Source organism: Ochotona princeps, chromosome 21, assembly GCF_030435755.1.
Source record: "Ochotona princeps isolate mOchPri1 chromosome 21, mOchPri1.hap1, whole genome shotgun sequence".
Lineage (NCBI taxonomy): Eukaryota > Metazoa > Chordata > Mammalia > Lagomorpha > Ochotonidae > Ochotona > Ochotona princeps.
This window is the reverse complement of record NC_080852.1, coordinates 36,259,465-36,273,890: the sequence shown is the minus strand read 5'-3', so window position 1 is coordinate 36,273,890 and position 14,426 is coordinate 36,259,465. Positions and strand designations below refer to the sequence as shown.

Here is a 14,426-nt window from a genome sequence, read left to right as displayed (position 1 = left end):
AGTGACAGAACTGGGTGATGTGTGTCTGCCCCCACACAGTCCCCTTCTTGAAGTGTTAAGGGCAGGCCTTCAGGGCTGCCTGCCATGAACTCTGACCTCTGTCAGATATGCTGCTCCTGCCAGCTGTGCGGAACCACGTGGTCCCCTGCAGCCTAGGTTCCTGGGGGCCTTTGCTCTGTGAGCCTCTGTTCTGGTACCTACTGAATGCTTCCCCAGGGTCAAAGTTCCTTTCATGTTTGGGGTTTCCCTTTAAGGTTAAACTGCAGCAGGTGTGGATTTAAGGATTCATGTAGAAGAGCTACCTGGCCCAGGCCTCTGAACAGCTCTCGAAAAGGACCCTACAGCAGTCAAGACATTTGCTGGTTTGCTTTTTTTTTTTTTTCTCAAAAAGTGATTGATTTATTTGAAAGAGTCGAGAGCCCAGCGCGGTAGCTTAGTGACTGAATCCTCACCTTGCATGCACTGGGATCCCATCGGTTTGTGTCTTGGCTGCTCTACTCCCCATCCAGTTCCCTGCCTGTGACCTGGGAAAGAAGGGAGGATGTCCCAAAGCCTTGAAACCCTGCACCCACATGGGAGACCCAGAAGAAGCTCTTGGCTTCTGTTTTTAGCTCAGCTCAGTTCTAGCCATTGCAGCCACTTGGAGAATGAACCACTTAGATGGAAGATCTTTCTCTTTGTCTTTCCTTCTGACTTTCCAAAAAAAGTAAAAAAGCAAGTGAGAGAGAAAGGAGAAAGAGAGGGAGAAATATAGAGAGAAAGATCTTTCATTTGCTGGTTCACTCCCCTGTGGTTTCAATGATCAGGAAGGGGCAATCCAAAAGCCGGAATCAGGAGCTTCCTGTTGGTCTCCTACATGGGTGTGGGTGCCCAAGCACTTGGCCCATCCTCTGCCACTTTTCCAGGTACATTAGCAGGGAGCTGGATTGGAAGTGGAACAGCTGGGACTTAAAGTATCCATATGGATTACAGGCATTGCAGATAGCAGCTTAACCTGTTACACACAATGCTGGCTCCAAGACATTTGCAGTTGAGCCCAGCACAAGGCTGAAATAGTTTTGTGTGCAGTGAGTAGAAAGGCTCTTCCTGTGTGAGGTGCCTTTGTTAACCTGTCTTTCCCGGTAATGTCAGAAGTTCTCAGAATATTATTAAGTGAGTCATCAGCCACAACCAATTAGTGACTGTTAATGGCAATTATCTAACTCACAAGTTCAAGATGGAAAATATTCTCCATTTTTTTTTCCTTTGGTGTTCCTGGAGAGGTGTTCTTTGATCTTCTGTGATCTGTTAGTTTCTGCGGCTGAAGGCTGTGTTTGGCTCCCTTCACTTGGGAGCCTAGGATGTGGCCCTGGAGTGGCTGGTCCCCAGTCCTAGCCATACAACTGGGCCCCAGTCAAGCTGTCTTTTCTCCTCGATTCCTTCTCTGCTTTCTTTAGATCCTGCACTCCTAAGGTTCGCTGGTTTTCCTTTTTGTCTTTCTCATCCTTCCCCACACTGATCCTCCCGTCAAGGTGCCCACCAGATTTCCATACACGTTGTACACTCCAGAATCACTGCAGCTGTCTTCCAGGCAAAGAACGTTTTAACCAGGGACAAAACCTGAAACTCTAGTATCAAATGCTGCCATCAGGGACTGCTGCAGCTGCTTATCCTCTGGGTCTCAAGGTCCTTTCTGGAAGCCCTGGAGCAGCAGAAAAGGCCCCAGGGTCAGAGGAATGGTGTGCGTCCAAGTCCCTCCTGGGTACAGACCCTTTGCTGGACTCACTCTCCATTTCCTCTGGCTCAGCTTGCTTTAAGGAGGATGCGGAACAGTGCATGGAACACTTTACAAAGGCCAAGCTTATAGACAGATGAAAATGCGAGAGGCCCAGCATGGCCACACAACAGCCCTTCAGATCTGCTCTGGGTGCCCACTCTTGTCCTTTCTCAGAGACCCCTCGTTACACCTCAGGTGGACTTGACGCTCTCATAGTCTACCACCCAGAAACGCACCCACCGACACACTCCCACCGGGGTTGTCTCTGTAAATACTCTGTAAATACTCTGGGGCTTGTTTTCAGTTGTAGTTTCTGATCACTGTTCCAAGTAGGTCAGTTCCATTTCAGTCTCCCTCTCCTGGATTGAGAAAATGTGTCCATATGTATTATGCTGGATGGGGGACACAGTGCTTATTAACATGGCATGTTTTTGTTTACTCGAAAATTGCTTCCCAAGATTCAATCTGGTTTTTAGAAAATTTTTAAATTACATTCCCACGTACAAATAAATTGTTTGCCTTCCGGATAAGTGACATGTTTATGTGGTGATAAAGGGAATGATAATGCTCTTCACTCTCTGTAGTATGTCCTGATGGAAATCACTGAGCAGGAGACCACTGCTAAGTCTCATTCATCACTCAGCACAGCCTCTTTCTGTCCACTGCAGGACAAAGTCTTGGCTGGGGCCTCCAGATAACCTGTAAATTAGTTTCGTGGAACCAAAAAGCTTTTCAAAACCTACTTTGTTGAGCCTTGAAGGAAGCATTTAGACTCAGCTTTAATTACGTCCCGAGTCCCTGAGCTACACGGGAGGCTCCGCCACAGAGAGCCCCTTCCCCCAAGCCTGGGAGCTGTAGGCCTGGCTGGTCTCTCTAAGCGACGATACACACTCATGGCTGTCTCTCAGCCTCTGACCTTCTTTACTGCAGTCACTCCAAGTCCACTGAAGACTCTGTAAAGGGCACTGCCCTTCTCTGTTGGGGCCCGCTTCCCCAGCTGCTGACCTCACTTAGCAGTCAGAGGGCAGAGTGGCAGCTCTGTTGGCGTAAAGAGTGCACATTGTAATAGCTGCGAGAGTAAAGGGTACGTCTGTTGTGGCCCAAAGTAGGCACAGTCAGCGGCTGCTTTCTAGGTCTTTCTCCTCTGTGAATTCCGCAGAGAACCAGAGGCCATCCAAGAGGGGTCCAGGGTAAACTAGACCCTTTCTTCTCCTTCTTAAAATGGGGCAATTTCTGAGGTTCCACAATTACCCTGAAGACAAATGGCGGGTGGAGGCAGTGAGTTGGTTGCTCAAGGGTTCTGTATATACACCAACTGTGCTTCCCTGGCTGAGAGCAGTTGTCCCAGGGATAAGCTGCCCACGTGGTCCATGGTCCTGCGGCCATGGAATGACTGAAAACTCTCCCGGTTTCCCCTTTTGGCAAGCCCACCTTTAAAAATGTCAACAGCACTGGTACTGTCTTGGCCATGGTGATGCCTGCATGTATAGTTTGTGTAACTCTTCTGAAGAAACGTCATTTTCTGAGGTGATGTCTCACAAATTCTAGGGCCAAGCCTGGGAGCAAGGAATATGCCTGCACTGTGGCAGGAGAGACCTGGGACCTGCCTCCTGCCCCCCGTACCTGTGGGATCGTAGGCCTTCTCCTGGGAGACCGTCCTCTGCCCCAGATCTCTTCCTCCTGTCCCACCTTTGATCAGCGCCTCAAGCCTGCAGACCTGATACACAACAGCTGAGAAGGCATTAACCCAAGAGTTTTTCTTATTTGTCCTAGCACATGCTGGGACAAAGCCACTGAAATGATTCCCCAGGGTGAGGCCACAGAACATCTCAGGAAACAAATGCAAATGGCACTTACAGTGGATGTAGTGGTAGCCGAGGGGGCACACAGGGAGCCGAACCTAGAACTCATTTTGTTAAGTTGAAGGGACCACATGCTAGTCCTACTGAGGTATCCAGGTGTGTAGCGTAAGACAAGACTGCAGGCCTGACTTTGAAGTTAGGCAGCCAAGTTGTCCGTCACTGTATAGAACAGTGGAGAAGAACTGTCCATGGCTCTGTGTGTGTGTGCATAGGCAGTGCTCCAAGGTTGGCAAGTGTTGTTCAGTTGAACAACAATGTCCATTAGGAAGGGAAGTAAACACCGAAGGCCACTGTCCTTGACACTGGCCCAGCAGCCCCAGGAGCACCTGTGGGGAAGCCGTGCACATTCCCTAGGACACCTGGGCCTGCCCCCACCTCAGCCGCTTGGGACTGGGCCTGTGCTGCATCCTGAGTGCCCGCCCCAGCCACATGGAAGCCTTCCTTGCTCCAGCTTTCGGCAGCCTGACGTAATGCTGGCACAGGAAACTCTGATCCGGAGTGTTTTTGTTTGTTGTGCTTCCTCAGGATTTCCTTGGATCTGGAGACCCCAAAGAAACAAAGATGCTAATCACCAAGCAAGCTGACTGGGCCAGAAATATCAACGAGCCCAGAGCCGCTGTGGAGATGTACATCTCAGCGGGGGAGCACGTCAAGGCCATCGAGCTGAGCGGCGACCACGGCTGGGTTGACATGTAGGTTTCAGCCCCTGCCCCCAGAAGCATCTGGCAGCATGTCATGTCAAGTCAGCTCTTGGGTCTGACTGACAGAAAATAGCTTTTCTCTAAATATCTAAACCAAATGTGTCAGTGACTACATTATTGCGGAGCCACAGAGATTGTACCAGGCAGGCACCGCTTTTGAGTAACTGCTCAATTTTGGGGGACAAGAGGGTAGCAGGCGCTTAAGAGGTTGCCCAGACATCAGAGCTGCCATGTGCTGGGCACTCACTACAGCCCAAGCCCTGCAAGCACCTTGCAGGCCCCTTGAGCTTGAGGAGACAGGCTCAGCAAGCACACAATCACAAGAAGCTGAACAGTGAGGAAGCCGTGGGGCTGAGCTCCAGACTGTTCTGGGTGGTTTCTGAGCCCATGAAACATATGATGGCGGGAGCCAGAGAAGTGTGAGAAAAGTTCTAAGCAACAGGAAAGGAGAATTCTGGGAGGACCTGTGGGTGTTTTTGCATGAAGAGACCTTGAAGGATTTTGAGAGGTAGACAGGGTAGAAAGAGCCTGACAGTTAGGTCTGATTAGAATAGGGAAGGGACTGGCTATGGGAGGGATGACGGGCTGTGGGCAGGGTCACCCACACCAGGTGCCAAATGGAGGTACTTCGTTTTGGACAGGTAGCAAGTCTCCATTGTCAGGGAGAAGTAGAGGAAGGAAGAGGAGATGGTCGGCCAGTGCAGCAGACCGGGCCAGAGTGTGGTGCCGGAGGCTGTGAGAGACACAGAGGAGCTGGAACTGAGGGGTCCTCACCGGTGCTGGGCCCAAGAGTCCAGGATGCCACTTGGCCAGTAGAAAATTCTAGCTGGGCACCAATGGGCTCGGTGAGCTCCAGGGGAAAGAGTTTGTCCTCCCCCATCAGGGAGTGTGGGTTTCTTGGCCACACAGGTCTGTGCCCGTGTACTCCCAAAGCTGGCCAAGAAGGACAGGGAGGGGGTTGACTCTGTCTGAGCCCTGAAGGCTGTTGGTTGTCCTGGAAGAGAAGTCATGGTCCATAAGATAGCAGCGACACCACCAGGGCCTCGGGGGTAGAGACGGGGTGGCTCAGGAGAGTTGTTCTGTCAACCCCATTGTGTCGTTGATTTCTGGGCCTGTGAGAGGCCTTGCTGGGGAACCTGCTGTTGTTGCATCGTCTTATCTTCTGAAGAATGAAGTTTCTTGAAAATGAAGGAAAAGATTTTGCCCTCAATTTTTCTTTTTGGGAAAGGGGTGACAGAGGAGATCCAGGCAGACGTGGGCCTGTCCTCCCTCTGGCATTTCAGTTGTCACATTTAAATTGCAGGAGCCATTTCAGGTTACCCTGGGGACACAGCTAGTTCAAGAAGCATGCTGTGTCCCTCTTCCAGGTGGGCTGCCCTTCAGGGCCATGTGACTCAAAGCCAGAGGGCTCCAACAGGCTGCCTGTGCCATCTCTCCCTAAAAGTGTGTCCTTCCCCTGCCGAGCAGCGTTATTTTTAGGTGCTATTATTATTCTGAGTGCAGACTGACAGGCTCCCCCAGCTTGCCTGTGTCTGAGATGGGGTCTATTGCAGCTGCTTCCCTTCCCTTCTCAGAGAGCAGGCTGGGATTGAAAGCCCTGACCCAAGGGACGGGGTGTGTCCCTGTGAGCAGTGGAAGGGCTGGTCAGTACTACGAAGAGGTGGTGAGCCAGGCAGTTGGTACCATGGCCCCATGTGGTGGTCAGCCCCCTGGCAAGGAAAGGGCACCGTCAGGGCTCAGAGCAGGCCACATGGTCTCCCCTAGAGCACGGCCCTGGAGAATTCTCATGCCTCAGCATCTCCTTTCCTGTTAGAGTTCCTGGGTTGGTGGTAGGCAGAGCATTCTACCGCTTCCTGGCTGTGCAGGCATTACCTGCCACCCCAGGCTCTAGTCTTCACATCTGTAAAATGAGAACAGCAGCACCCATCCATTAGAGAGACAGATTTATCAAGGACACACACAGGAAAGCTCACAGTGCCCTCTTGGTCCTGGTAATGCTTCTTTTATATTCCCAGATCCTGCTGCATAGATTAGTAACTTCTGTAGAAGGCATATGAGGTAACAGACATTGTCTGGTCCCTGACAGTGTTTCCAGAGTTGGTGTTCACTCATTTACTGAGCACAACTCAGAGCCACAGCTCTGTGTTAACATTGGGGATAGCCGATCCAGCAAGCACAGAGCCTACCCTTGAAGAGGCCTGCAGCCCCTTGCTGCTACTTTCTATCAGACCCCTTCACAGGGACCCTCTGCTCCCCACCCTCTCTTGCCCTCCAGGTTGATTGACATCGCGCGGAAGCTAGACAAGGCTGAGCGTGAGCCCCTGCTCATGTGTGCTCACTACTTCAAGAAGCTGGATAACCCTGGCTATGCTGCTGAGACCTACCTGAAGATGGGTGACTTGAAGTCTCTGGTGCAGCTGCATGTGGAGACCCAGTGCTGGGACGAGGTGAGGGCGGAGTGGGCCTCACGGGTAGGGGCTGCAGCCTGAGCCCTGGGCCAGTGTGCACAGGGTCCGCTCAGGGTTTGAATGGGAGGCTTCCCGTGGTGAAGTGAACATTGGACTCTGGTGGCCAGAAGCCTCAGTCTGAAGTGCTCTGCGCCAGTTTTGGAGAACCTTCTCACTGTAGATTTTTTCTGTTTGTTCATTCATTCCAAAAATCTTCCTTGGCTTCCTACTCTCTGCTGACCCTGGGATAAGCACTGGGCTGTGTCACCACAGGGAACCCAGTGCCTGCCATTGATCTGAGCTGCACTGACTGGCACCCTAGGCTCAGACTATCGCTGATGTGGAAACACACCTGTGTGACATTTAAAACCATTCGATGCCATCCGTGTTTTTCAGACTCAGGCTTCTCCCCCTCCTTCCTTGCCTTCATTCCTCTGGCGGGAGGGACGGGTGAGAATCCTTAGCCAGGCTGCTGTGAGGCACCGATGCTGCCTCATCCCTAGCTTGGCTCTCATCCTCCAGCTTTCGGGCTGTTTATGTCCTGGAGGGAAAGCTGTTCCTGGTCCTCCCTACCTCCCAGCCACATAGGGTGGTCTCTCATACACAGTGATAACAAGGCCTTTGCTGGGGACAAGCTGTCTGGCTGTTGTCTACCCTTTGAATGGTGGGAGCCACTGAAGAGGAAAGGTGAGGCCAGGGACAGAGGCTATAATGGCATCTCAAGACAAATGTACCAGGAGCTTTCTCAAGTGGCACAAAGAGGAGCATCACAACATGACCAGGCATCAGATGGACTTTGTACCCTGCTTGCTTCCTGTGCCCTGGCCTGTCAGGTGGTCTAGAGCTTCAGTGAAATTTCCACTTGATCCTGGAGAGTCCCAAGCCCACAGTCTTCTTTGACAGCTGATAAGCAGTGATGATGAGAATGTCAGTTCTGTTTCCTTAGGTGTCGCTTGCAATTAAAAGAAATCTGTTTGCCACGCTCCAGGAGCCTACGCAAACCCTCAAAATAAAATGTTTCCGATTCTGTGCCGCTTCTGTGGTCCAGAAACAGACTGTGTTGTTACTGAATCCAGTCGCTTGCATATTGCTGTTAATTGCCTTTTGTTTTCAAAGAGCTGATTTGTTTTTGTGTTTCTGGGGGTGGTAGTGGGGGTAGGCGCTCTCCTCCTTTGGGTTGTCAGGCTGGCAAGATAGGGCATCCCTAATGGATCCAACCAAGAGCTGTGTTTGCAGGGGCCACAGGACTGCTTCATTAAGAATGTGTTCCCGTTTTCCTCCAGGCCTTTGCTTTGAGTGAGAAGCACCCCGAGTTTAAGGATGACATCTATGTGCCCTATGCTCGTTGGCTGGCAGAGAACGATCGTTTTGAGGAAGCCCAGAAAGGTAGGCATGCAGACTGACACCTTGCAGGAGGAACAGGGTTAGGCACTGCCCAGGCCCCTCCCATCTGCAAATGCCAAGATAATCAGTATTCCATATAGATGTGGCATGTTTGGGAGTGGACATGGGGACAGTGGAAAGGACGTAGGCTGTGGAGACACACACTCTTGAACCCCTTACTGGCTGCAAGACCCTGTCAGCTTCCATCTCATTCCTGAGGTGCTGTGGTTACTGAGCAAAGTACTACACATACCAGTCTGTCTTCTCATTTAATCTTCACCACACTCATATGCTGTCAGTACTATTGTTTATATTTCTATTTTACAGATGAGCAAACGGAACTGTAAAGAGGTAAAGGCGTTTGCCTGAAGTCCTATAGATAGGAAGCAGCAGAGAGGTCATTGTGCCAGGGTGTAGTGGCAAAATGAGAGAGAAGACAGCCTGAGTGTGTAGCACGATCACCTCCTCATTCCTCTACTGAAAATGGAAACTCCGCTGCCATTTCTGCCCCTAGTCAAGGGGCTGGCTCTGCTCTTCAGCCTTTAGTGGATAAAACGCGCAGGTGGGCAGTAGATGTGATGGTAACTGAACAAGTGAGCTTTAACTGGTTGTGGGAGTCATGATTTAGAAATCAGCTGCCTTTCCTGCATCAGGCACTGGCTGGGCACTTAACCTGCTTAACCTTGAATCATGCCAACAGCCCCACAGAGACACAGGTTCGGTGTGCCGTACAAAGTTGCGAGACGAGCAAGCGGTAGAGTCAGAGTTGGACGAGGATCCATCCAGCTGGGAAACATGATTCTTCCGCATGTGTTTTGCTGCCTATTTAGGATGTCTTCAATTGAAGCTGGGTGTGTCATATCCATAGCATCTCATTTGCACTTCTATATGGTAACAGTTGCCACCTCCGGACACATTGCAGAACAAATGTCTCCCTGTGGGAGTCCTGCAGCTAAAAGCCCAGCTGAAGGACTGCATGTTCTCCCCTTCTTCAGTAGGGCCAGCACCCAGTTGCTGAAGTATCTGCATGTTTGGGCAAAACACATCAACCTATCCATCTGTTTGCATCTGCCCTTCCAAGAATCCATCGCCATAGTAACTTGGTGCTCAGACAGGAGATTGGAGGGGAGAATGGGACAGAGGCCAGGCCTTTTCTTCTCTGAGGCAAAGGGTTGAGCTCATCTGGACGCCCACAGGTGGGCAAGTGTCACAGTCACAGGTGCTTTGCTGGCAGCCCCCAATGTCCTGAGGGGCTGACCGCGAGGGAGATGCCAGGGAAGGTTGGTTCAGTAGACCTAGGGAGGACTGAGAGAGTTTGCGGCTTATTTGTGTAGTATTGGGTTTCAAGAATGAAGCCAGATCTCTCAAGATCATTGTCAGAAAGCACTCCAGTTGAAAATCAACTGAGGGCTTGAGCCGGGCTGGTTCTTTGACCTTGGTTGTAATACTGTGTCTCCACCCCTTTTTCCTATGTTGTGATGTCCCTGTGAGGAAATTAGGAGAGAAAGAGCTTTGTAAATGGCTAAGCTCCTCCATTAGCTTTGTCCTCGAAAAGGGGAGGGGACAGAACCCCACCAAAGATCAGCAGGCTTCGTTGCCAGACTTTGTTGTATAATTTGAGCCATTGTTTTTTCTTTCTGCCAAACTTTACCAAAATTGGTTGCCTTTTCCTAGCCCCAGGGAAGTGTATCTCACTACACTTTTTTCAGGATGTAGCCTCAGTTATTCATAGCCCTTTGCCTGAGCAGGAGCCCAGCACCCAGGCACTATAGATGCTCTGGAGTGAGTGTCCTCCTTCCAAAGCCCCCCCCACACACAACCCCCATAGAGCCTTGGCAGGCTCCCAACCTGCATTTTCTCTTGTGCCCACAGCGTTCCACAAAGCCGGGCGGCAGAGGGAAGCGGTCAAGGTACTGGAGCAACTCACACACAATGCTGTGGTGGAGAGCAGGTTTAATGATGCTGCCTATTATTACTGGATGCTGTCCATGCAGTGCCTCGAGATAGCTCAAGGTAAGGGAACATGGGCCAGGCTGCTCTCCTCCCCAGCCACGCTCTGGCACCAAGATAAACATCAGAAGAGTTAGGCTGTTTTAATGAAAGCCCTGGGCTTGTTTATTGAGTGTATTGTCCATCAGCCTGTCTTGCAGCAGCGTAATCTAGGGTGTCATCTTTTTCCAGTTTGCAGTAAGTATAGGGGTGGTTTGGAGGCTGCCTGGGTTGCGATTGGGAGGTCCCACCCTATCTTGCTAATTCAGAACACCTCTCTCCGGTCCTACCTGGCAGCCCATAGCTAGACTGGGTGAGCACTGGCTTTAAAAAATAGTTTAAGTAAAACGATACACAGGAGATCACTTTACAGTAACACACCCCAGATTCTCACTCACACCAGGCAGGAAGACTGTCTCAATATGTCTTGCTTTCACTATATCTCCCATGATGCATGGAGGGAGTTCTGGAAGCAGAGGGGACCTCTATCAAGCCCCACTTCCTTCCTGAGCTCCTCTGACCCATCCTCTGAGGACACCCCCTCGTGTTTCCTTTGTAAGGTTCTGTCTGCTCTATGATTTGTGCTGCTGCTGGAAGTGGCACAGAGCAGAGAGGCCCAAAGTAAGCAGGCCTGGGTTGCTGGGGAACTCCCCTTCTCGCCACAGCTGCTGCTCCCTCCGTGGGATGCCTGGAAAGATGCAGTGTGAGGTGTGGGGGGCCTGGGAGAATGTCTTCAGCTGCTTCCAGGCTGTCTCTTCTGCCCAGCTAAGACTTCTGCATCCTGGGGTGTCTCCCATTGCTAGGCAGAGCCCCTTTCTCATTGCCCCTCTGTGCTCCTATCCTTGGGGTAGGACTAAGGCTGTGGAATAACTGATGCTGACTGTGGTGCTGTCTCCTTGCTGTTTCTTCTATGGCCAGTGCTTCGGCACAGGCACTGTTCAGTTTGATTCATCTCCCCTCCCTGTGCACAGCAGATCCCGCCCAGCAGGACTTGATGGTTGGCAAATTCCACCACTTCCAGCACTTGGCTGAGCTGTACCACGGCTACCACGCCATTCAGCGATACACGGTAAGGAGACCAGGAGATGGTGCCTGAGGGGCACTGCCTGCTGAGCTGGACACTGCATCTGTCTTAAAAGAGCAGCTGCCGTGGAGTGAAGATGTAACCCTCAGAGGTGTGATGTGCTGCTGGGAGATCCTGGTCTCCTCTGGGGAAAAAAAGTTTTGCTTTTCCTTGATCTGCTACTTGTTGGATTTGCAGCAAGCACTGGGCTCCTGGTTTGTAATCCACAGCTGGGACAGGCCTTTGTAGGTGCTTGGTTCAGACTGTGACAGCTCAGGACAGCTCTGGGTTCACCCCCTTCCCTAGATGGGTGAAGCCCAGAGTAAACCGAAGGCTTGAGTTCTCTCCCTCGCCCTGCCGTCAGCTTGCTGTGAGTTCATGAGCAATTCACATTCCATCTCTGACTCTCAGTTTCCTATCTGTGAAATACAAAGGATCATTTGAGCATCAGTTACCCAGTCACTCAGTGACTCTATCTGATGAAGCCATTTTCCAGGCTTTATTTATTTGTTTTCTTTGAAAGGCAAAGAGGCAGATTAACAGGCAGACACACAAGTCACCCCTCGGTTGGCTCACTCCCCAAATGCCCTCCAAAACCAGAAACTGAGAATTCCACTCATCTCCCATATAGGTGCCAAGGGACCCAAATTACTTGGTCCATCATTGCCGCCTTGCAGGGTCTGCTTTCGTAGGAAGGTAGACTTGAAAGTAGAGCTGGGACTCAAACCTAGGCACTCAAATATGGAATGTGGGAATCCAACATAGTGTCTTAACCGCCATGCCAAAGGCCCACCCCAAACCCATTCTGTCTCTCTCTCTCTGTTTCCTTTTCTCTGCCTCTCTATCCTGCTCCCCCTGTTTCTCTCTTTTAGGATTTATTTGTTTATTTGAAGGGCAGAGTGACAGTCAGCAAGAGAGATCTTCCATCTGCTAGTTCACTCCCCAGATGGCTGCAACTTCTGGGACTGGGGCTGAGCCAGGGCCAGACTAAAGCCAGGAGTCTGGAACTCAATCCAACTCTCCCATGTAGGTGGGTGCAAGGGGTCTAAATATTTTTTTGTTTATTTGAAGCCATCTTCCAGCACCTTCCCAGGTGCATTAGCAGGGAGCTGGGTCAGTAACAGAACAGCCAGGGCTCACCATTGTGGGATGCTGGTATCTGTGGCTAAGATACCACTGAGCTGCAGCACCAGCCCTGCTTTAACTATCATTGTGGTACAGGCAGTACACAGGATCCTTGTCCTGTGCCTGCATGTGGTGCATGTTGGGTCAGCTCCTGCAGTAGGAGGCCGTTCTGTCTGGAAGGCTGGAGACACGTTAGAAGACAGCTTGTTGGGCCCGGCGGCATGGCCTAGCAGCCAAAGTCCTCGCCTTGAACGCACCAGGATCCCATATGGGCGCCAGTTCTAATCCTGGCAGCTCCACTTCCCATGCAGCTCCCTACTTGTGGCCTGGGAAAGCAGTAGAGGATGGCCCAAAGCCTGGGACCCTGCACCCACGTGGGAGACCTGGAAGAGGCTCCTGGTTCCCGGCTTCGGATCGGCGCAGCACCGGCCATTGCGGCTCACTTGGGGAGTGAATCATCGGACGGAAGATCTTCCTCTCTGTCTCTCCTCTTCTCTGTATATCTGACTTTGTAATAAAACTTCTGGAGGGCCCCACCCTTCCTCCCAACACATCCCCCTCCCTCCACCCCACCAGGTTTGTGACCACCCCTCTTTGTCTTTTGGAAAGATGTGGCCAGAAAGCCTCCTCTGACAGGCTCCACTCTGCCTCTCCTCCCACTGCAGCATCAGGGTGCTCACAGGAGCTCCACCCTCCTCCCATCTGCTTTCCCAGAGATGGGAGCACCTTGGGCCACACATCTCTCTGAGGTGATCACCTAGAAAGATGCAACCCAAAGAAGAGACCAGACTCAGAAGTCAGACCCCAGCCTGAGCCAACCCTGAACAAAGAGCTGAGCTGGCAGGAGAGCAGGGGAACAGGGCAGGGAGTCTGGATCTGGCTATTGCTTTTCATCCCTTCAGCAAAGGCGTGCTGTGTGACAGGCTCTGTGACAAGGCCTTGGGACATGGTGGTGAACGCTGGAGTCTGCAATCTAGTTAACAGCACAGCCCCTGAAGAGAAGAGCTTAGAGGCTGTGAAGAGAGTGTTTGGAGGCTATGGCCCCTGAACCAGAAGGAGGAAGACAAGTATGAATGGGGTGGATGAAGGAGGGAAATGAGGGGCATCGTGGAAGATGGCGCAGCCCATGCAGAGGTCTGCAAGCAAGTGGTAGTTGGGCGTGGCATGGGGCAGCGTGGCACTGGCTCAGGGCAGTCCGGGCAACTGGGAGGGAAAGCACAGCTCCTTGTGGTGGGTGACTTCTTTCCCAGAGGCAAGGCGCTCATCCTGAGGACCCCCACTTCGCTCTTGGTGGGGCGTTGCTTAGCTTCCACACCTAGTGCAGAAGCAGAGGCAGGCTTCATCCTGGCTCTCACCCAGGTAAGGATGTAGTCTCAGGTTTTCTTGAGTTCTCGCAGCTAAGAGAGGCTGTGGAAATTTAAATAGGAACTAAAGAGAAAATGTTGGGCTTTGGAAGCAAAGAAGTGAAGAGCCAAGTGAGTTTGCCTGAGTTTATACCAGTTGGGGATGAGTGAGTAGGGCCCAGCCAGGCTCTGTGGGAAATGTCGGTTTCATGCTGTTCACATGTTTGGGGCAGGAGCCAGGCTGACTAGCCTTAATCCTCATCATCTATAGGTTTGCTAGAAGAGGTGGTCTGTTTGCAGCATGCCAGATTCCCCTTCCTGGTGGAAAAGACCCTGTAATTACTATGCTGGGTTCCCAGCAGCCTCTGCGTCAGGAGTCCTGTTCATCCCACTAGAGTTTGCCAAGCACCAGTGACCGCACCAGGTTATGGTGAGGAGCTGGTGAAACCCCACATGTGCTGTGTGCTGGCTGTTTCCACTCAGCCCGGAGATGTGCCGGCTGCTCCTAGAAAGACTAGATGCCTTTCTTCCAGAAAGTGTGTTGCTGGTGATGCCCTAAGTTGCATACAGGATCTCTCTTTCAGAACTAAATACAGACAGGTTGGGCTCAGGGAAATGGAGTCAGGAGCAACACCAGGAGCCATGCAGCTAGGAAGAAAGGCATTCTCCGGCTGCAGAGTCACATGGGTTTTTCATCCCACCTCTGCTCCATCTAGCCAGTGTCTTGAGCAGATCATCTCTTGGGGTCTCATTCCCT

The 14,426-nt window shown here is 51.6% G+C and overlaps 1 protein-coding gene across 2 annotated transcripts in view; it reads left to right on the top strand.

The window, feature by feature from the left end:
* IFT122 (intraflagellar transport 122) overlaps window positions 1-14,426 on the top strand; it is a 70,009-nt gene that overhangs the window by 50,093 nt on the left and 5,490 nt on the right. Inside the window, exons 18-22 of one of the 2 annotated variants that reach the window (XM_004581321.4) lie at window positions 4,144-4,310; window positions 6,595-6,766; window positions 8,050-8,152; window positions 10,022-10,162; window positions 11,110-11,207. In XM_004581321.4, the coding sequence (XP_004581378.2) occupies window positions 4,144-4,310; window positions 6,595-6,766; window positions 8,050-8,152; window positions 10,022-10,162; window positions 11,110-11,207 (681 nt within the window). The remainder of the gene's footprint in view (window positions 1-4,143; window positions 4,311-6,594; window positions 6,767-8,049; window positions 8,153-10,021; window positions 10,163-11,109; window positions 11,208-14,426) is intronic. The other variant, XM_004581322.4, reaches the window with a different exon arrangement.